We start from the raw sequence: 23,006 nt of genomic DNA, 5'->3' as shown, positions 1-23,006 counted from the left end.
AGAGAAAGATGAAGTTCACTAAAGACAGTGACTAAAAAGTCTCCATAAAAAAAAAATATTAGCCCAACTGCCAACATATTTTAATGAAATATCCCCACCACATTCTTCAGTCTCACCTCCAGTGAGCCTAGATACAACAGGAAACAATTTGGTGCCACTTTGTGGGGCTCAGCTTTGGTTTAGCCCTAAGAGGGAAGCCACCAGCTTTACACATGCTCCACAGGGCTTTCAACAGGAGCAGTCTTGCAAGTCCTACAACTTAGAGAAGTTTTACAAAATTATTTCAGTTACTCAACTCTGAAGGAGGCAAGGCCAGAATCAAAGAGTCTCAGAACAGGGTATTATTGCTCTAGAACTCCAGCTTTAAGGAAAAAAGAAAGACTTAATGAAAGGACAACTGCACCCCCACATACCCATCTTTCATCCTACAAGATTGAGCTTGGGCCTGCTTGGATGCAAACAGTCACCTGGCACCAAGACAAGGCCTGGAACAGAACAAGGCAGGAGACCGGAGGCAGAGAGGGGTCCCAAGCGGCAGTGCTTGGCTCCCAGGTCAGAACAAGGGCAACGGTTCCTGCGAGAAGCGAGCGAGGACGTGTTCGTACCAAGCAAGGGCCGGCGAGGCGGCGGCAGCAGCACTCAGGAATCCGGCGCCCGGGCAGGGTGGGGGCGCGCCCCGCTTCCCCAGGCCTCCCCCCTACCCTCCCAGCCGGGCGTACCGGGGCCGGGTCCCTCGGGACCTTGCAGGCCAGCGGGCACGTCGCCGTTCTCCAGGATGCTGTAGCCCTCGTCGTTCTCGATGCCCGCGATCTCGTTCTCCTGCTGCGCCAGGAAGGCGGCGGCCGGGTCCTCCTCGGCGGCACCCAGCGGCCCGTTGCCTAGGCCGGAGCCGTCGCCCCCCAGGCCGGGGACGGGCGGCTGCGGGGCAAGCGGCGCGCTGAACAGGTCGAACTCGGCCATGGCGACGAAGCAGGACACGAGCAGGAGGCAACGGACGGCGCGCAAGCAAAACCCACTTCCGGTCCCAGGCTGCGTCCCCGGCCCGCCCGGAAATGCCTGCCGGGCACGGGCGCGGCGAGCACTGACGGGGATGGCCACCAATGAGCTGTAGGCCAAGCGGGCCCGAACAGCCAATCAGGGCGAGGAGGGAGGCGGGGACAGCAGGGTCCTCACGTGACACCCCCTCACGGGGAGAGCAGGGATGAGTCAGGCGTGGGATGAGGCCAATCAGCGCGCTCGGCTCCGTTCCGTTGCCCCTCCGTCCAGTGCGGCGGTGTCAGCTGAGCGCTTGGTGTGGGGCTGCCACGTGAGAGCCCCAGGGGTGTCGCGTCCGGGCAGGGGCCTTGTGCTGCCGCTGGGCGCCCGCGCGGGCCTCCCGCCCCCGGTCAGGGGTTTCCAGGCCTGAGCCTGGGCCCAGCACTGCTCTCAAACCGTCCCAGGTCCTGGGACAGGAGCAGCAGCCTCTCCTGGGGTCAGCTCCGCGTGTTTCCGTCCTCCCGTTGCCGGCAGCACAGGCCCAGATTAGGGGACAGCAGTAAGCATTACCTCGGACTGCTAGCAACATGGTGATGCTGACTGGGATCTAAATAAAACAAGTGCACTGTGTCCCGTGCAGCAAGGCTCCTAGCCCAGTGGTTCTCAACCTTTTTAGGCTCCAGACAGCCCTCCAAAACCTGTCCAAATTTGGCAGAACCCATTTAAAAAAAATAATGCTGTGTTATGAATGTCAGGCATCCATCTATTAATAATTCATGTTATTAATATTGAATCCTGGGAACATAAGAGACAGTCCGAGGACCAGGTGCTGGGCTGTGCTCACAGCTTTTGGGGAGCACTGGGGAGGCGAGAGGGGAAGGAGGTAGACAAAAGGACACACAAGACCAGAGTGGGGGAAGGGGGCAGGCCACCAGGCTGTTACAGTGCTGTCACTGCCACCCTTGCCCTGGCCAGGTGGAATGGTACTGTGCGCTCCTTGGAGAGCCAGATTGGGAAGCAGTTGTGGCAGGAGCATGTGCTTTTGTCACAACCCTGCCTGGTTAGATCTTGCACGGTGTCTCCTGGAAACAGGTGCCTGGGGCAAATGAAACTGTCCCCTGCACCTGTTTTTAGGAAGCACTTTGGAGCTGAGCTAAGACACAGCTGCACCAGAAGGGTGCAACTTCATGCATTACATTGTAGGGGCAGGTACACCACTTCTGTTACAGCTCTTCCTGATCCCAGTGTGCTTCCTGAAAACCAAGGTATGCCAGGCAGTTTCACTCTGCAGTGGTGGCACCAGCAGTGCCAGCTTCGCAGCACCCTGGGCAACTTCTTGTGGCATCCTGGCTGAAAGCCACAGTCTTAGCCACTTCTTTTTGGGTGGGTTTAAAGGTTACGTTTAAACTATTCTAAAGGCACTTAAAATGGGAATACTTATGCATGAAAGGGTGTTAACTTATTCTATAAGCCTTTAAATGTAACCAGTTGAGATGAGGGTTATCTTTGAGCTATTCTACCCAGATCAAGATAAGGTGTTGTTTCAAAGATTTCATAGACATTTGGGCTGGAAGGGACCCCAGAGCATCATGGAGTCCAGCCCCACCCTGCCCCAGGGGCAGGAAGTCAGCAGGGATCCCAGGATCCCAGCAAGATAAGCATCCAAATGTGTTTTGAAGGCATTCAAAGTGGGTGCTTGAACCGCCTCAGGTGGCAGTCTGTTCCAAACCTTGGGGGCTTGGGTAGTGAAGAAGTTCTTTCTTATGTCCAGCCTGAACCGGTCACAGTGGAGTTTGTGACCGTTCGATCTTGTCATCCCTTGGGGTGCTCTGGTGAACAGACATTCCCCCAGATCCTGGTGAACACCCCTGATAAACTTATAGGTGGCCACCAGATCACCCCTGAGCCTGCGCTTTTCCAGGCTGAATAGCCCCATTGTTCTCAGTCTCTTATCGTAAGGTCTGTTTTCCTGACCTCTGATCATGCATGTGGCTCTCCTCTGCACTCTCTCAAGCTTCTCCACATCCTTTTTGAATTGCAGAGCCCAAAACTGGACGCAGTACTCCAGCTGTGGCCTCACCAAGGCTGAGTACAATGGGAGAATGATGTCTCGGGATCTGCTTGATTAGCATCTATGGATGCAAGCCAGCGTTTTGCTCGCTTTACTAGCTGTAGCATCACACTGAAGGCTCATGTTCATCTTGTGGTCAACCGTGACCCCCAAGTCCCTTTCATCTGTAGTGCTAGCCAACGTAGCACTACCAAGCCTATAACCATGGTGCAGGTTTTTCCTCTCAAGGTGGAGAACCTTGCATTTTTCAGTGTTGAACACCATCAGGTTCTCATCTGCCCATTTCATGAGTCTGTCCAGATCCGCCTGGATCAACCTCCTCTCCTCAGGTGTGGATGCTTTACCCCAGAGTTTGGTGTCGTCGGCAAACTTGGCCAGTCCACTTCTGACCAATGTCCACATAGTTGATGAAGATGTTAAATAGTATAGGCCCTAGGACAGAGCCTTGTGGGACCCCACTGGTCACAGCACACCAAGACGATTGGCTCTCGTCAAAGGAGCTGCTCCACAGAGATAAAGCTATCAATTTGTAGTCTTCCAGCATCTCAGGAAGCACAGTTCCCAGCGTCTTTAGCCCTTTCCACCTTCCAAACCTCCACTAGTCTCCCACCTGGCAGTTCTGCACTGGGGGTGGAGCTGCCAGGATGTAAATGCAGTGAGACTACGGCCCGGGGAAGCATGCCTCCCCATATTCCATGTTTTCTCCCTACAGCAGCAGCTCTGTTCCCTGCTGCTGGGGCTTATCTCTGGTGCCAGGGAAGCATGACTCTCTGGGCCCACCCTGTCAAGCTTCCTATAGTCTTCTTTACTTGGGTCAAGACTTGGAGGGGGGTTGAGGGAAGCTGTCCCCCGACTCTATCCCCACTACCTGCCTGGCTAAGAGAGAACAAGGGAAAAGGGTCAGGTAGGTGTGGTAAGATTTCAGCTGACCTCAAGTAAACTGAGCTTAATTGAAATTTCCCCACACTTCGTGTCCAGCTTAAAGGCACAGGCAGGCCTGAGCAAGGCTTGGAGCAGAGGTGGGCAAAACGTGGCCCGTGGGCTGGATGCAGCCCACCAGGCCATTCTATCTGGCCTGCAGGACCCCTAAAAAATTTAGAAAATTAATATTTATCTGCCCTGGGCTGCCTGTCATGCAGCCTTCAATGGCTTGCCAAAACTCAATAAGCAGCCCTCCACCCATGGCTTGGAGGGATGGGGATGGGGTTAGGGACTGAAGTCCAATTTGGTAGGGCTCTTTGCAAACAGCTGGCCTGGAGCCAGTCACCTAAGCTCACTGACTTGGTACACACCAGCCCCCTCCCTCTTAGGCTGCAACAGGACCATACAGGACTTGGGGGGAAGGGAGGGAAGCTTGGGCCCATCTAAACTCCCCCACCTGGAATGGAACTGGGGGCTCAGCAGGGCTTGTTGTAGACATCTGGGGCTTGGCAGGACAATCCTCCCAGCCAGGATGGGAAGATGATACCCCTTATGTCTCAGCAACCCTGCTCCCAGGCTGCATGACCCCACTCCACCCCAACTCAATCTCCGCCAGCTTTCCCCAAAGAAGGCTGTGGGGTCAGGCTAGCATAGTGCCAGCTGGCTGGGCTGAGCCAGGGAGCTCCCCGGGAACCAGCCCTTTCTCACCACCCACGGTTCATTAACACATGAAAAACTCTTTATTTATTTAGTTTGTTTCAACTAAAAATGCTTTAAATAATTACATAATGCTTTATATAATCTTAAAGGTTTTAAGGAGACCAAGGTGGTCTGATGCAGAGGGTTCTCCTTCCCTCTTTCTTTGCTATACGAACTCCCTCCCTTCCCCACTGGCACCACACCCCATCACTGTGCCTCCCCTCCCCATCACTGCCAGCTGGCCACTTCACCATGCCTCAGTTTTCCTGGCCCCACAAGCCCCCCTGGATATTAGCTCTGCCATGCTATGTGCTCTGCGTCATGCAGCAAGCATGCTGGTTCTCAGCCCTGTGCCCTGGCTATGCCTTCCCTGCACAGCCCACCCAGGCTAGGACAGTTCCTCCATCCCATGCAGCATGAAGCTTGCTACCCCTAACCCAACTGCCCCCCCCCCCACCACTTGACCCAGTCCCAATTCATTGACACGTGCAAGATTTAGGGGTTTTTTTTAATATTCTTTTTTTGCTCCTCTCTCTTTACTTCTCCCCTTGCCTTTCATTTCCAACAGTTTTTCAATATTTCTTTCCTCCCACTTGTGGTTCCAGCTTAGTTCCTGCTGCTGTGGAGGGAGGGAAGCCACAGCCCCCATGCTAGTTTCCAAGCTACACGCCACCCTTCCACTTTGTCTCCCACCCAATAAAGAGTCCATGCCCTTGGTCATCATGCCCTTTAGTGGCAAGTCACATTTGTGCATGTCTGAGATGGTATTAAGCCTTAACCTGTGACTGCTCTGAAATTACTCTTACTTTAAGATGACTTAACATTCCTGATTCAGAATGGCTTAAATGTAACCTGTAACAGCACCCTTAGTTAAGTGACACAAAGCACTTACCAGCTTCTGGTCTCTCTCCACCTCTCTTCTGTTTCCCCGCTACCCCTCCTTGCTGGCTCAGTGCCACAGTGTGTTTTTGTGGAAGTGACTACAACATCACATTATGAACTGAAATGAGGAGTCAGCTTCAGGAAAAGAATTCTTAAGAATATTAGCAGAGAATAGGGAAGGAGAAATGTGAAATATAAGCAGAATGGCTCAAAATAGGATCCTATCCATAGGATACTACTGAGTCTGAATAGTTTTCAAATTCAGAATGCAGAACAATTTCTATATCATCTACATCAAAATGGGTCAAATTAATGCCTGGTATAAAAACTGACTCTTGAAGGAGGGTTGAGAAGAAACGTCTTACGTAATGATTTGGCATGTTCCCTGGGTGGAAAGATGTGACTTGAGTAATCTAGAATTCAGGTGCACCTTGAAATGTTTTGCATAATAACCAAGGTATCCATCCCAAAGATAAGTGATTCCATTTCCTTTGCTGATGTTGGTTTTATTGTTTATGAAGCTGTAACAGCTATGGCAGTTGTGTTCATTCATCCATAACACTCTGGCTATACCTCACACCAAGGAGGAAACTTTGTAAAGATTGGTTAAATGAATAATACTTATTAACAGGAACCAGTGGTGTAAGAGGCAGAGTTGCTGCCTAGGCAAACCCTGGGAGGAAGAGGAGGGCAGGGGGAGAAAGGAAAGAGAAGGGGAGACAAATGGTTTCAAGAGCAGGGGCAAGGGGATATTGGTTTTGAGAAGGGGATGGAGGGCTGTGAGTTCCAGGGGGCACAGGAGGGAGGAACCGGATCCAAAAACGGGCAGGGGTAAAGGACCTGAGAGCAGGAGAGGGACAGGAGTCATATCCATATCATTCTAGTTGTTGCTCTTAAAGCAGCAGGAGCCAGAGATTGATTTGGAGTTCCCAGCGTGGAAATGACCTCAGGGGTTGGGGGCCGATTCCAGCACCCTCCTAACTTGGTGCCCAGAGTAGTTGCCTCTCTTGCCCTCCTGCCGCCCCCCACCCCCAGTTACACTACTGACAGGGATGTAGGAGTGGTGGGGACCCCTGGGGTCAGCATGTTCAGTCCCATTTGCAGGGGACAGCCTATCATCCCTTTCCAAAATTAATCATGCTCCATCTTTGAAGATTTCTTTGAACTCCAAATCTATAACTGAATTCTTTAGGCATGTCCGAGAAAGTGACATTTTAAGCATGTGCTTATTGTTACTAGAAAGACAAGGCACTGGTGAAGTCTTTTCCAGCTGTTTCAGAAGGTTGTCTACTTAAAGTAATTAGTTTAATAGTATTTTGTTTAATGTATTCTGAAATAGTTATATGTTATACATTATATCTTGTGTTATACAATATATATAACACACATACATTATATTAGATATTTTATATATACTATACACAACTGTAGGAAAATTAAAATTAATCCTTGCAAACGAGTCTAATCATTATGCAGGTATGGAAATGAGACAGACATTGTATAGCTGGCATTTATGTACAGCATTACTTCTGCACTAGGAAATCATGAAAGGAGAACTTTATTGCACAAGAGCCATGGTGGTAGAGAAAGTTAAAATTAAATGCCATACCATAAGTAGGAACAATTCAAAGCACAATGAAGTTTTGAGATGTAGGACTGGACTGGATGACCTCCAGAGGTCATCCAGTTCAGTGGTTCTCAACCTTTTTTGTACCAGGACCTATTTGGGAACCTGCACCCACCTGGAACTCGCACCCTTCCATCCCCTTCTCAAAACCCATGTCCCTCTTTGCATAGGTTTTCTATGTTTTTCTCCTTTAAAGGAGATTTCTTTTTTGAAGTTTGTTGATCCATTTTTAAAGTTTGTTCATGACCCTTTCATATGCTCTCATGATTCACTTTTGGGTCACAACCCACTGACATGGATCTAGTCCACCCCTGCCTGATCCAGGATCAAACCAAACCATCCCATGCAACCATAATCTAAACCAAGTGTGGGCAATTATTTTGGCTAGAGGTCCACAGCAGGACTTTTGGTGAGTTGTGGGCCGGGGGAGGGAGGGGATGCTGACCCAGCCTGGCAGAAGGGGAGGTGCTGATGGGGTGGAGGCAGTTGAGCCTATCGGGCTGAACCCAGCCCCACTGCCCAGGCACATCAGCTCATACACCCTGCACCCACCACTGGGAATGGGGGACAAAGCGGGTGCACAGGGTCTCCATGGAGACCAGCCCGGGACCACATGGGCAGGGCGCACTTAGCTGGATGGATGGGATAGGACCATGGACGGGGAGGAGCAGCATCTGGGACAGGTGGGCAGGGGCGGGACCAGGGACAGTGAATGCTCAGGGGCAGGGGCAGGGGCAGAGTCACAATCTGTTCCCCACATGACAGGGATGTGCAGAGAGCAGATTGTGGCTCTGTCCCAGGCCCCAGCTCTGCACTGTCACCACCCTGTGATCCTGGCCCTACCTGCCAGTCCCACTCCTGAATGCTGCTCCCTGCTTTCCCACAGCCCCATCCCATCCCATCCGCCTGGCCAAGCACCAGTCTCCATGGAGACCCAGCCCACCCGCTCCATACGGCAACCCTGGTGGCATGTGCTGGTTGGACAGGCTGGAGTACCCAGGCAGCAGGGCTGGGGCCAGTGGCAGTGGTGATAGTAGGCAGCAGCAGAAAGGAGCCACCACAGCTTGTGCTGCTGAGAAGCAGAGTCTGACCACTATGCTGCCCCAGCCCCACTCCACTCAGCAGCACATGCCACATCCTGGGCTGCCCCTGGCACCTTTCCCAGGCAGGCCCCAGGGACCCACCACAAGCCAAATAAAATCCCCTGGCAGACCAGATCCAGCCCACGGGCTATATTTTACCCACCCCAATCTAAACTCTACATAAGACTACTCTCAACCCTGACACAAAATAAACCTAATACCCTAACTTGCCACAGGTAAAGCAGGGGAACTGCTTTACCTGTGGCAGTCAATGCTCTGTTCTATAAAATGTTGCCAATATACGTTTAAGGGGTCCTAGGTGAGGACTATGCCCCTGCTACAAAAGAAGGCAAAAACTCTCACAGTCTTTACCAATCTGACCATGGAGTAAAATTCCTTCCTGACCCTAAATATGGAGATTGGTCTGACGCTGAGTGGATGGGCAACACTCTCCAACCATGAACCTCCAGCTTTGCTCCTAGCAGGAGAATCAGCACACCCCAGTTGAAGTCCAGAGCCTTAGCTGTAGCCAACACTCAATGCTTCTGGGGAGACTTAAAAACACCCTGACACGTATAGCAGAAAAAAAAGGGCGGGGGTGGGGAAAGGCACCAGCAAAGCCCGGAAGCATGGAAAATACCCATAATAGAACATAGGCATAGTGATACCTAGATCATCCCCAACCAGTGGCTGTCCAACCTCTTCCTGAACACCACCAGTGATAGAAAATCCGCAATTTTTCTAAGCAGTCTATTTCTGCCTCACAATTTTAATAGTGAAGAAGTTTTTCCAGGTATCAATATATATTCGTTTTGCTACAACTCCAAGCCGCTGGTCCACAACCTCCTCTCTGCAACCAGAGGCAAAAGATGCTGTCCTTCTTTATGGTAACCCATCAAGTATTTGAAGACTGCTATCATGCCCTTTTTAAGCACTTTTTCTGCAAGCTGAACATGCCTAGCTCCTTCAGCTTCTCCTCATTTGACTTACTTTCCAAGCCCTTGATCATTGTTACCAACCCCTGGACCCTCTCTAACTTTTCCATGTCTTTTTTAAAATGTGAAGCCCAGAACTTAACACAGTATTCCAGATGAGGCCTAACAGGTGCTGAATAGAGAGGCACTATCATTTCCTGTGTCTTGCACTTAATGCTTCTATTGATGCATCCCAGAACCGTATTTAATTTTTGTGTGGCCTGCATCACCCTGCAGCCTCATATTGAGTCTGTGGTCTAACAACACTCCCAAGACCTTTTCCAAAGAGCTGCCATTCAGCCAGGTGTCACCCATTTTGTACTTGTGTTTTTGATTATTCCTCCTGCGGTGTGGCACCTTTCATTTGTCTGCATTGAACTTCATCCTGTTAGCTCTAGCCCAACTTTCCAATTTGTCAAGATCCTTCTGAATTGCACTCACTTCCTATAATGTGTTCACAATCCTTCCCAGTTTTGTGTCATTTGCAAACTTGCTCAGGAAGCTTTCTATGTCAGCACCCAAATGGTTAATAACTACACTGAATAGCACAGGGACAGACTCCTGTTGGACTCCACTCAAAACCTCTTGCCATTGCGACATGGACCCATTAATCATTAGCCTTTGCTCACAGCTATTGAGCCTGTTATCTATCCACCTTGTAGTAGTTTTATCCAGCCCACATTTCTCCAATTTGTTTATGAGAAGGTCTTGCAGGACCTTGTCAAAAGCCTTACTGAAGTCCAGATATGCTATTTCTACAGCATTTCCTTCATCTATCCACGTAGCTACTTTGTCAAACAAGGACATCAGGTTTGTCTGACACGATTTGTTTTTCATAAATCCATGCTGGCTGCTTGAAGTCAGCCTTTCCTTCTCCAGATACTTGCAAATGGCTTTCCGTAGGATCTGTTTCAGTAACTTCCCAGGTACTGAGGTGAGGCTAATGGATCTGTAGTTCCCTGGGTCCTCCTTTTCTTCTTTTCCAGTCCTTTGGTACCCAACCCAGACGTCTCTTATAACTTCATAAATATTATTGTCAAGGGCTCTGACATCTCCTCTGCTAGTTCAGGACCCTGAGATGAAGCTCATCTGAGCCTGCTGACTTGAATTCACTCAGACCCAACAGAAGCTTGGTGATAGTCTTTTCTGTTATCTCCTTCCTCTGCCTGCCCCTTCCTTATCCAGATAACCCCTATGGGCTGCTCCCCATGAGTGTGCACATGCATTTCCTTGGGGGGAGGGGGAACAAGCAGTAGCTGGATATATTGGGTAAGAAACAGAGGACAAGACTATTACTGCCAGGAGGATGTAGCTCAGTGGTAGTGTACATGCTTTGCATGTATGGGGTCCTAGGTTCAATCCCCAACATCTCCATTTTGGGGGTTGAACCCAATGATCCTTCAAGTGGATGGGCAACACTCTCCAGCCAGGAACCTCCAACTTTGCTCCTAGCAGGAGAATCAGCACACCCCAGTTGAAGTGCAGAGCTTTAAGGTCCATTCCAGCCCTACGATTCTGTGTTTGTGGCACTCCTATTTGTCCCCAGACATACCTCTGCAAACATTTCATAGATTTCATAGACATTAGGGCTGGAAGGGACCTCGGGAGATCATCAAGTCCAGCCCCCTGCCCAAAGGGCAGGAAGTCAGCTGGGGTCATAGCTCAGCAAATTGCCGTAAGTAGGATGGGGAGGGGGGGCCAGCACCTAGGCTAGGCCCAGCAACCTTACCTGGGTCCTGGAGGCCTCCCAGGGCAGCAGCAGTGGTGATCCAGGTGTTCAGAGCCTGTCCGGCAGCCAGAGTAGCAGTCAGAGTGTGACTCTGGCTGGTCAGGCTCCTTATCTGGCAGTGCACATTGCTGCCGTGTACAGCCCACCACTTTTTTTGCAGTGGTTTTTTTGACACCAGGATCTTCCAGCATCAAAAAAACCACCACGCTGTTGATTAGCAGCACAGAGCACAAGTGCATGTGTACCACATGCAATATGAAGTGCCTTAAATGGCTTTGAGGTGCCACAAACTGCACCTGCTCATGGGGACACACCCTATGGGTGCATCCACACATGCAGGGGCATGTGCTTGCAGTGGCACAAATTTGTGCTGGAGATTTGTACCTCCATGCATGTGCACTTTGGTGGGGAGGCAAATTGTGCTGCTTTGGGCAAACTGAGACTTTCCAGCTCCTCCTGGATCTTCAGCCATGGGGACCTGGAGGCTGGGACCAGTACCTGTGCTGGCCCCAACAATATAAAATGGTGTCCTGGTAAGCAGCTCAGGGCTACTTACCCTCAAGAGCTTCTCAGGTCCAGGCAGTTGGTATCTGGGGACACTAGCCCCCTGTGCCAGCTGGACTGCTGCAGCAGCTCACACCTAGAGTAGCCCCTGCATCCTGTACCCACTGAAGCAGTCTAGCAGTGGGAACTGCCACCTGGCTGTGACCTGCTGCCACCTGTGATAGCATATGCCCCCTGAGATCTGCAGTCCCATGGCTCCATGCTTGCTGGACCCAGATGAGGACCATATGGCCACCTGGGCTGTAGTATGGGTGCTCCAAGCAGAGCCACCTATACTTCTGGGCCAGATGCCAGCAAGCCATGGCTGCACAGTCGCTTCTGGAATTTAGGAAAGCCTTCAACACTGTCTCGCACCCCATTCTCATTAAGAAATTAGGTGACCATGGCATCAATGCCTACACAGTCAGATAGGTCGCAAATTGGCCGGAGGGCCGCACCCAGAGAGTGGTGGTGGATGGGTCTTTTTCATCCTGGAGGGATGTGAGCAGTAGGGTCCCCCAGGGCTCGGTCCTCGGGCCCACACTGTTCAACATCTTCATCAGTGACTTGGACAAGGGAATGAAAAGCACCTTGTTCAAATTCGTGGATGACACTAAGATGTGGAGAGAAGTGGGCACGCTGGAGGAGAGGGACAGGCTGCAACTAGGTCTAGTCAGATTACAGGGGTGGGTGAATGAAAAAAGGATGGGATTCAATACTGACAAATGCAAAGTGATGCACCTGCGGAGGAAGAACCAGCACCATACCTGCAGGCTGGGGAACTCCCTTTCCATCAGTGCAGAGGCAGAAAAGGATCTTGGTGTCATTATAGACTCCAAGATGAACACGGGCCGGCAGTGTGGGGATGCAGTCAGGAAGGCCAACCGTACCTTGTCCTGCATCCACAGATGCATCACGAGCAGGTCCAAGGAGGTGATCCTCCCCCTCTATGTGGCACTGGTCAGGCTGCAGTTGGGGAGTACTGCGTCCAGTTCTGGGCGCTGCACTTCAGGAGGGATGTGGACAGCATCGAGAGGGTCCAGAGTAGGGCCACTCGCATGATCTGGGGACAGCAGGGCAGGCCCTACGAGGAGAGGCTACGGGACCTGAATCTGTTCAGCCTCCACAAGAGAAGGCTGAGGCGGGGGATCTAGTGGCCATTTACAAACTGGCAAAGGGAGACCAGCAGGCAATAGGAGAGTCCCTTTTCCCCTGAGCACTACCAGGAGTAATGAGGAATAACGGCCATAAGTTGACGGAGAGTAGATTCAGGCTAGACATCAGGAGGTGCTACTTCACTGTCAGGGCAGCTAGGATCTGGAACCAACTTCCAAGGGAAGTGGTGCTCGCTCCTACCCTGGGGTGTCTTCAAAAGGAGGCTAGATAGCCACCTAGCTGGGATCATTTGACCCCAGCATCTTTTCCTGCCCATAGCAGGGGGTCGGACTTATGATCTGTTCAGGTCCCTTCCAACCCTACAACTATGAAACTATGAAACTGAGTCCAGGCAGCCTGGTCTCCAGGCGCCTGGAGGCATCACCATAGCACATACCCCAGATCAGTACCTGCATAATGTGCGAGTCCCAGGGTGAGGTCTTTGAACCCTGGTAGATGGAGGAGGCTTACCTTTTACAAGCTGAGTGAGTGATCCTCAGGGGAAAGGTTTTAATATAGAGAATAAAAAGCCTTACAACATAGAGCTGCATTCAGAAAGGCAAATAATCTCACATTCCTAATGAATAATTTTATTTTTTCCTTGCCCCCACAATCATAAAGAAAGCATAATACCCATGAATCTGTAAATAGACAGTAACATGGAACAACTTTCTTAATCTGAGCTAATGAATTTAGTGCCAGCAAAAGACAACATGAAGTCCCAAATTCATGACAACATTCCATAGAATCAGGAAAGAGTAGGACTGGAAAGGAACTCAGGAAGTCATCTAGTCTAGTGGGTCCAACTTTTTTGGCAGGCATCTGTGGATTAGCCCCACACTCTCCACAAGTGCCACTCCAATCTCCATTACCCAATGTGCTGCTCAGCTTTCTGCTTCCTGCTCTATCTAACATTGTGCTGTTTGTCCCCTCCACAGTCTGCCATGGGCCACACACAGAGGCTGCTCATGCTACTTGTGGCATGGGGCTAGGGCACATATAGCTGGGCAACTGGGTACAACCTGGTCTCCCCTATATACATGCAGCTGGGAACTTGGGAGTTCCCCACTCCCCAGATGCATACTTCCACCAGGAACTAGTATCCAGGGCTTACCCAATCCCTGGGGACAGCCCCCAGTCCCAGACCTGGGTCTGTCCTCTGCCTGAGCAGCAGAGGCAGCCCCAGGTTCTGAGTCTGGAAACCATAGCTCTCCCTGACCTGATCCCTGGAGGCAACACTGGATCCCAGCACCAGGACACAGAGCTGCTCTCCACCAATTGCCAGGCTCCCCAATGCCTAACTGCACTACAGTGTATGGGGAGCCCAGCATGGAGAATTCGATCCTCCATACTGGGCTCCACGGTCTGCAGTTGCGTAATTCAGATGTGAGAAATTTTATACTGATCTCAAAAGTCACATGCATGCCTACATGTCTGGCAGGTGCATGATTTTTGGGATCAGGCATAAAATTACTCAGACCTCAACTGTACAGTCATTTTACCATCTGCTCGGGGTCTGAGACTTGGTCTACTTATACCCCATTTGGTGTCAGTCATATGTTCCCTTCAGTAATGCATGCAAAATCTTCATTAGTAAAACTACAATGGTTCTTCTGACTTCCAAAAATCTTCCCTAAGTCCAACATAGTAAATCCCAATCCTGTTTTCTCTAACAGTGCTCAACATAGTTTTGTACCAGGTGGTAGCCTGTCAAGCATTTTCAGCATCAGTTCAAGAAGACCCATTGTTGACATCCATCCTCAGCAGAGAACAGGTTGCTGAGTCATGGCTGGCTCCTGCCTCACATTAGTCACATACTCCATGTGTCAGTACCAGTCCCCAACACCATAGAAGTCTTTAAATTGTGATATTTTTTTCCTTCATTGTCCAGTCCCATTCATTAAATATACCTAATTTAAATATTAACATGTCTTCTACTCCCCAGACTTGTTCCTACTTCCATTAAATCCATAGCTAAAGTCCTGTTAACTGCCCTGAAAACCAAGGCAGAGCCTTTGGGCACTTGTATACGTTATGATGTAAAATTTCCCTATGACGTGGCTTAATGGTATCACACATTACATGTATCTGAGTTTTGTGGGTTTTAAATGGGTTTGCACCATTGCAGACAAAACTATATTCTGATGGACAAGTCAGATTTGGCTGAATCAATTTGGGACAGTGATTTGAATCACCGAATCGAATCACTGTCCCCTGAATAGACCAAATCCGAATCTGAAGCAAATACTAGTCACTTCACACAGACCTACAGGACACCTGCAGCCTCTCAGGAATGGACTGATCTGCCCCTGGATCAGCATGGGAAGGTAGCAGGCTGGTGTCTGGGTTTGCTGGTGGCTGGAGAAGGCAGTGGAGATGTTGCATGGGGTGCTGGAAGCCAAGGTGGGCTGCTAGCTGGCCAGGTGCTACCCCAGGCACCCAATCCAATGCTTCCCTGAGCCTGCCCGGGCTTTCAGCACTCTGCGTACTGTCCCTACCATCTTCTCTGGCTGCCAGCATACCCAGCTTGCCCCGGGGCAGCACGGGGAGATGGCAGGAGGGCATCTGGGTGTGCTGGCAGCAGCCAGAGAAGGCAGTAAGAATGGTGCATAGGGTGGTGGAAGCCCAGATGGGTTTGGGGAAGCGTTGGATCAGGCATCTCCTAGCTGGAGCAACACCTGGCCAGCTAGCAACCCGCCTGGGCTTCCAGAGCCCCAACCACCTTCTCTGGCTGCCAGCAGACTCAGCTGCTCTTCTGCCACCTTCCCAGACTGCCCCAGGGCAAGCCAGCCAATTTCTGGGTAGCCCTAGGCATCCTGCTGAAGGCAGAAGTCATGTGGGGCCCAAGCCTTTTTTTTAAATTTTGGTGGAGCCTGCCTTTCTCTCCCATGGCTGGGGGCTGATGTGAAAGATTAATGGCACAGATTAATGGCCCCCCAGCTGTGGGAGAGGTGGGCAGGCTCCATTGGGAAAAAAAGGATTTGGCCCCTTGCCACTTCTGCCTTTGCCAGGCTTCTGCAGCCGGCAGGACAATCATGTATATGCAGTGATGGAAATTGAAATGGTGAGGTTAAAAACTGTTTCACTTTAGGGGGCATAGAATGCAACCCAAAGGACTAAACCACTGTTACGTGTACAGGCACCCTTTATTTGCAGACAGATGCTGACATGCTGTGCTACAGACCAGAGCTGTCACCCTACCCAAATGTGGCATGCAATGCATGGCCAAGATCCAAAATGACAGACATAAAAATTATTCATCCAAGAAATGTAAAACAGTGTGGAATTCTTTCTTTCAGTGTAAATAACTCTTCCTAAAATCTCAGGTTCATGGTATTGTACTTCTGTTGCAAATAATTTTCTAACTGTCATGATGCCAAATCTTGCAATCTGAGTGAGGAACCCGTGAAATGAAAGAACCAGTGAGGGGACTGTTGATGGTAACATTGACTGCAGTCTGCTGTCACAAAAAATAAGTGAAGTGAATGAGTAAGGCATCATTTATTTGTATCAGCAATTCAATTATTTTTTATTGCTAGGAATTTTTATTTTCCAAATTAGTTGACTACACTTTTTCGAAGAATCTTGCAAGGCAGTTTCACTGTACAACAAGCGGGGCAATCCAGAGCTTCTGGAGGATCAGCCAGAATTTTCCATTCCCCTGTCATCTGATCTAAAAGGTAGGCGTTTGGATTGACAAAATAATCTTCAGGACATTCGTCACCTGTGCAAATGAGGCCCCCACACACAAATACCTTGTTGTCACCAAGAGAACACACTGCATGAGATAAATCTAATGCATAGTTGTTTGGCAACAGCGGGACAGTGGTTGTGGCTTTGTTGGCTTTAATTTTCCGCAGGTTGATATCCAAACTCTGTTTATGGCTCTGTACACTCAGGATGTTTTCCTGTTGAAAAGACAACAGTGGTTTGTGATTGAATTCAATGGGAAAGGTGAGGTACTGCACCACTTCCCCTGTCTGAGTGTCAAAGCAATCTACCATCCCGACTCGAGAAAAACGCCCATTTACCAGGCATCTCCCTGTCACAATATAAATCAACTTCTCTCCCTTTGTGATCAATGCAGTTGCATCCATTGGAATGCTCATTTTCCCAGCCAGGGTCCACTTCTCTTTCTTCTCATCATACTTGTAAATGCTAGAGATGTATTTTCTTGGGACAGAGCTGCCTCCCACTGAGTACACCACTCCTCCACAGGTCACCATGGTATGGAAGACAAGGCCTACGGGGAGATCAGGCAGTTTAGTCCAGGAGTTATTCTCCATATCATACCTCCATGCAGTCCTTAAGCCAGAGATCTGCTCTGTTGTCCCTCCAGACACATATATGTACCTCCCTACTGAAGTTGCACTAAGGGCAGCTGCTTTATACGGCATCTCTGTTAGTTTCAGCCATATGTTCTCCTCAATAATGTAAGCAAAAACCCCATCATTGAATCTCCCATGCTCTTTCTGGCCTCCTAAAATCACAACCGAATCCATTAAGGCCCCCTTTCTTTGGAGAAGTAGCAGGCTTTGAGGACTTTCTTGCTTTCTGTCTCTCAAAGTGGTCTCTATATGACCCAGGGGCTCAGAGTGACTCTCAAACAGTGGCACTTCACGGATGGCAGCCATTAGCGTCTTGGTTGAGACACCAGTTAAATGGATATAGGGGAAGAATTTTTTGAAATATTTCTCTCTCTCTCCTCTTTTGTGTTTCACCCACTGAAGCAGGGCAAGGAACGCCTGGTCCTCATTTTGCACATGAAGGTCCTCATCCTTGAGGAGCTTGCCAAAGGTTTGATGGGGGCAGCGCAAGAGGTCTGAAATGCCCTCAGGGCCTGACCAGTAATGGAAATTGTCACGGATACCTGCATAGGCATTGTTTGCCACCTCTTTCAGCTCATAAGTGTTTGCTAGGAACAGGTAGCACAGACAGTTGCTGTTTTTGAGGGACCTGAGGAGGTAGTCAGAGCAGTGGACTCTTAGAGACTCCGAACTGAAATATTTAGCCCCTTTCAGCAATTCTTCCACATTCTTCTCAGACACCAGTACCTTGCCAGTATAGAAATAGTCCAGCAGCTGCTCCACCAAAGTTGGGCCCAGGAAGTTTGGGTCAATGATGATAAAGAGCTCATCACCTGTCTTCATGTCATTGCTTGAGATTAAATTTTTGACATGGCTAGACACAGCTGCCAATATGCTAAGGTGGGCATAGAAGACGTGCTGATCCACACTGAGTGCCACGTCACAGAACTCCTTATTCTTTCTCTGCTTGTTGAGTGCTTGCAGGACAGCATTGTTGTGGTTCTTTTCTGTGAACTGCATCTTCATGTTTTTAGTAAGATAAGTCAGAAAACAGGGATGATGAGGGTGTGAGCCACAGGACTTCTTCTCCAGGTGTTATGAGTATCTCCCTCTAGTGCCAGAGGAGTGATGTCATCAGTTATAGGTGTAGGTCACAATTCAGAACCTCTGACACATATAAAAGGAAGTAATTTTAAAATGTATCCACCTGGGATGTGTATAGAATATTAATTGCTGTATCATCAAGGCATGGGACAAGTAAATTAAGAGAGATCCAAAACGAAGTGGATGGAGCTCTGCTGTCACCTAGTGGGGTAAGACCACTTGTGTTGTATATCATGTATAAATCATATTATACCTCTCCAAAGCCAGTATTGTTACATCATTGTGGCCAAGTTAAAGTTTTGTAGGAATCTGGGGTTTGTATGGCATTTAGTCTGTGTTTGGCTGGAATATAATGTGGCCTTTCCCAGTAGGTTATTTCACCTTGTAAAGCCCTGTGCAGAATCCACCTTGCCCTCAGCTTCCAGTAGTTCTGTTCTATGTGGATCCATTTCCTGTGGTCTTGCAAGGCCAAGAATGTGGAAGAGTTTTTGAGGTCATCTGCCACAGGCCATTGAGAATTAGGACCAGGATCTTGATTAGCATGTCCTGCCAGGAGGCAAGCGTGGAACCTTGATATGGTGGGTTCCCTGTAGCTCAGGCAAGGCTGCTGCAAGGCTGGCCCTGATCACTCACCCAGAGTAGAGATTATAGCTTCTAACCAAAAAGAGGCATATACATGCTTCAAAGATGTTAGATTCTTTTTGACTAAGAAGTGTCAAGTCCCCTGGATAGCTACAGAATGAGTAAAAAAGTGATGGAAGGGACAGGGCATCTAGCCCAACCCCCTGCTAAAGACAGGATCATCCCTGTCTAACCTGCTCTTAAAACTTCCAAGGGTAGAGATTTCACAGCCACTCTTAGTAATTTGTTCCATTGCTTAACTACCCTCATAGTTAGACAGTTCTCCCTAAAATCCAACCCAAAATTCCCTTGCTGCAATTTTAGACCATTGCTCTTTGTCCTGTTCCTTCTGTTTTAGCCTTTCCTCTTAAGTCATGTTTCCCAGACCTCTAATAATTTTGGTTGCTCTGCTGGACTCTTTCCAATTAGCCCACATTTTTCTTGAAGTGTGATGCCCAAAACTAGTGAGACCTCACCAGTGAGACCAGTGCCTAATAACGGAGAAGAATTGCTTCCCTTGATTTACAGGTGACACTCCTGTTAATAGACTCAAGTATGTTATTGGCTTATTTTGCAGCCAGAGTACAATGTTGACTCATATTCAGCTTATGAATATAAGTCATGGCACATTATAAACCCCACATTCTTTTCTGCAGTACTGTAGGCTAGTCAGTTGTTCCCAAAAGCAGAAGTTGGCATTATCAGCATTGTTGAATTGCTGTTTCCTGGTTTCCAAGAGTAAGAATGAATCTAGAAGTACTCCGGTGCTTAACACTTCCTTAGTTGTCTTGATAGATGGCATTGGTGGAAGACAGGGTCATTCATAGTCTGTTAAGTTCCACAGGCCATTTACCTTTTTCTGTCAGCCTTCACTGGTGCCTTGCTTGGATGTCTACTGAAGGCATCTCATTTGTATGCTTATCTCACATGAGGATTGTGACACCTGCATGGCTCCTGTCTTCAGAGAAAGTGATGTGAAGGCTGTGATACCAGCCCACCAATGGTGCTGGAGTCCACGGTGTCTAATGGTTCTTCCTAGAGTTGTCGAACAAAAGAATGCAGAATGGAGCCCTCTATAAGGGCATGGAGACAAATTGCAGCTTGTTCATCCCTACTCTTAATACTGTTGAAAATATTGACTGGATCCAGATTCATTACACTGCTTCCCCAACCAGGGGGCAGGTCAGCAAAATCTTGTGGCTGAGACTTATAAACACATCAAGAAGAGGATAGAGGTTTCAGTTCTGTTCACAACTACAAGCACAGCAAAAGTGTGATCTGTATTGGGGGCCCATCGCTCTGCATTTGAAAGATCCGTTTACTTTGTCCAAACATAAAGGCTACTGAAATAATATCCCTGCTAATTGACTGAACTACTACAAGTGATAGTGATGTAGGCAGATGACTCTCCTTGAAGAAGGTGTTAAGTATTTTGAACTTGCTAGTTTTTGTTGGATGTCACCAACCAAGGTGATCTGAGGCATTGGAAGTCCTCCAGAGCTTCTGGTACTATCATCATGCAGAGTCCTTGCTACCTGGCCTAGCAAAAAGTTAATAAGAATAGCTCTGTTATCACATTTGCGCTCTTCTCTCTTTCTGTCAAGCCACTTCCCTCATGGGACTCTATTAACTCTAGTGAGATCATACTTTTCAGCACCCATGCCTTAAAGAGTTGAAGAAGTGGCCTCTATGCTTGCCTATTCCTATTTGGAGTGCTTCAGTCTACCCAATGAAGTAAGCCTTAATAAGGTATAAGACCCAGCCCTTGTCATGTGCTGACCTTCGCCTCCAAGGGAACATGTGTCATGACTCACTGCTGCACCTCTCCAAAAATAGAAACTTCCGTTAAAGTCAGAACACCACAAATGACAGATTTACAGTGATAAACAGAGAGAGAGAGAGGGGAAAAAAACAATTTTTCCACCTTTTTATTTTACTTTTTTATTTTGTTTTACATTTTTCTGCCCTTCTGTGTGTGAACTTAGCCTCTCTTCTAGTGCATCTCTTTGACTTATCTCTTTTGGCATTGGTATGCAGGCTTGCTTTGCAGTGCTGTGTGCTTTTAAAAGCACCTGGTGCTGCAATGCATCCATTTGTATAAATGGTGAAATGTGCATCAGCGCTGAGAAAATGGTGATGGCACCATTTTTTTACCGCAGATACTCATTTTGCTGTTTTTACGAATGCATGCAACACAGTGCCTGATGCAGCTCACGTGTGGAACAGACTCAATAAACTGAGCAGGCAAATGCATGTGTATAAATGCCCTTTCTTTCACCTCTGGATATTGTCTCTTCTGCTTTGACAGGATGCTCACAGTTTTGAAATCTCATTCCTCCCTGTAATTGCAGGTTTTGGTGCTCCCATGAATGCAGTCTAACCTGCAAGGACAAGCAAACAGGACAGTTTGAAAGCAGTCTGGTGGGAGCAAGAGGAGGATGGGGAAGAGGAACCAGGTACCAGACCCTGCTCTGGGAAGGTAACTGAGCCAGGGTTGCCTATGTACTTGGCTTGCTGAGGGCTGTTTGATGGATCTGTGTGCTTCAGTGTGTGCTCTGAGCAGCTGAGTGGACTGATTGCCAATTGATTGCTGCCTGGGTGTGACAAAAGGCCCTAACAAAGAACCCTAACAAAGGGGCCTAGCAAGTCCAGGCCCAGGAGAGGTATATAAGATGACAATCCAAGTGACCAGGGAGACGCAAACAGGATAGTTTGCAGGTTAGTTTGCCACCCCCTCTTTGAAGGGGAGCCTGAAAGGTAAGATTCTTTTTTATATGTCATTAGGACTGACTAACTACATCATTTTAGTTTAGCAACCAAAACTCAGCAGCTAGACCAAAACTTAAGCTCCTTGTTAGCTAGAGTCCAGAGTAAAGTGGGAGTTTGCTTGGAAACTCTCTCACATTTCTGCACTGTAAACTTTCTGAGAGGAAAGAGGTTGCAGGGAAAGGGAACCCTTCAGATCAAGGAACAGCAAACAAGCCAGTTACAGAGGAGTTTGGTAGAGAAGGTCTGCTTGGAAAGAGAGGCAGGAAGTGAGAGGCAGCAGATTAGAAGACCCAGAGACACAGCTGGAGGATGTTGCAATCCCAGAGCCACTGCCACTTCCAGCTCTTCCTCTGCTTCCACCTGCAAGGTGTCTGTCCAGGCAGGACCACACATGGTTGAGGCTTCCACCCGGGTCCTGGTTTGGTGTTGTTCACACTGCGGTTCCTTCCAGTGTCAGCCAGGTGGGGGAGTTCCTGTGATGTGAGTGGTGCCTTCTGGTGGTGTCCCTCAGGGAGAAGGCAAGAGAGCTACGGGAGGAGGTAGCAAAGCTCCAAATCATCTTCCACCATGAGGACTTAATTAATTCCATGCTGGAGGAAACCTCTAGGGCTGTTGAGGAAGGACTGCCAGAGGTGGTGCTTGAAAAGGAAGAAGGCATGGACTACCAGGAAGGTGGAAGCTGGAGCATTGCATCTTCTGGCAGCAAGAAGCTGCCATTCCCATGTGCAGTGATTTGCCAGGAGAACAGATACTGAGCGCTAGCAACAGAGGAGAAGGAGCACATTCCACTGAGGGACGGGACCAGGCCAGGAATCCCTAAGGTGGGAAGGATCACGATCACTGCCATGAAGAGAAACTGAACGGTGTTGGTGGTTGGAGACTCCCTTCTGCAGGGGACAGAGAGATTCATCTGCCAGCCTAACCTGTTATCCCAGGAGGTCTGCTGCTTGCCTGGAGCTCAGATCTGAGATGTCATGGAAGGATTACCAAGACTTGTCCGAACCTCTGACTACTATCCCATGCTGTTCATCCATGTGGGCACCAATGATACTGCCGGGGTGACCATAAGCAGATCAAGAATGACTACAGGGCTCTAGGTACAAGGGTGAAGGTGACGGAGGCACAGGTTGTGTTCTCCTCAATCCTTCTGGTCAAGGGGAAGAGCCCTGGCAGGAGCAGAGACATCTGGCAGATCAATGCATGGCTGCACAGGTGGTGTTGCCAGCAGGGATTTTGCTTCTTTGTCCATGGGATGTTGTTCCAAGTAGAAGGATTGCTAGGAAGAGATAGGATCCACCTGATGAAGAAAGAGAAGAGCATCTTTGCAGACATACTTGCTAACCTAGTGAGGAGGGCTTTAAACTAGGTTCACTGGGGGATAGAGAAACAAGCCCTGAGGTAAGTGGGGAAGCAGGAGACCTAGAGGAAGCAAAAGCAAGTGGGGGCAACTTCCTGAGAAAGAAGGGCAATCGGCTAGTATGTAAAAGAGCTGCATGATTGCTCAGAGCTCCAGTATGAAACTGGAGATAGGCCCATTGAAAGTCTCT

The 23,006-nt window shown here is 49.0% G+C and overlaps 2 protein-coding genes across 4 annotated transcripts in view; both read right to left on the bottom strand.

Moving 5' to 3' along the window:
• The window catches only part of CLTA (clathrin light chain A), a 20,729-nt gene extending 19,676 nt beyond the window's left edge, over window positions 1-1,053 (bottom strand). For 2 of the 3 annotated variants that reach the window (XM_019555345.1, XM_019555346.1), the window contains exon 1: window positions 720-1,053. In XM_019555345.1, coding sequence (XP_019410890.1) covers window positions 720-960 — 241 coding nt within the window. In that variant the 5' untranslated portion in view covers window positions 961-1,053. The remainder of the gene's footprint in view (window positions 1-719) is intronic. The other variant, XM_019555347.1, reaches the window with a different exon arrangement.
• Window positions 1,054-16,215: 15,162 nt separating this feature from the next.
• On the bottom strand, window positions 16,216-18,146 carry CCIN (calicin). Its single transcript, XM_019554714.1, has one exon. The coding sequence runs from the start codon at window positions 17,989-17,991 to the stop codon at window positions 16,216-16,218; it is 1,776 nt and encodes a 591-aa protein (XP_019410259.1). The 5' UTR covers window positions 17,992-18,146.
• Window positions 18,147-23,006: the final 4,860 nt, after the last annotated feature.

The sequence above is a fragment of the Crocodylus porosus genome, unplaced genomic scaffold, assembly GCF_001723895.1.
Source record: "Crocodylus porosus isolate Cpor-Errol unplaced genomic scaffold, CroPor_comp1, whole genome shotgun sequence".
Lineage (NCBI taxonomy): Eukaryota > Metazoa > Chordata > Crocodylia > Crocodylidae > Crocodylus > Crocodylus porosus.
Note: the sequence above shows the minus strand (reverse complement) of the source record. Positions and strands in the feature narration are given on the sequence as shown.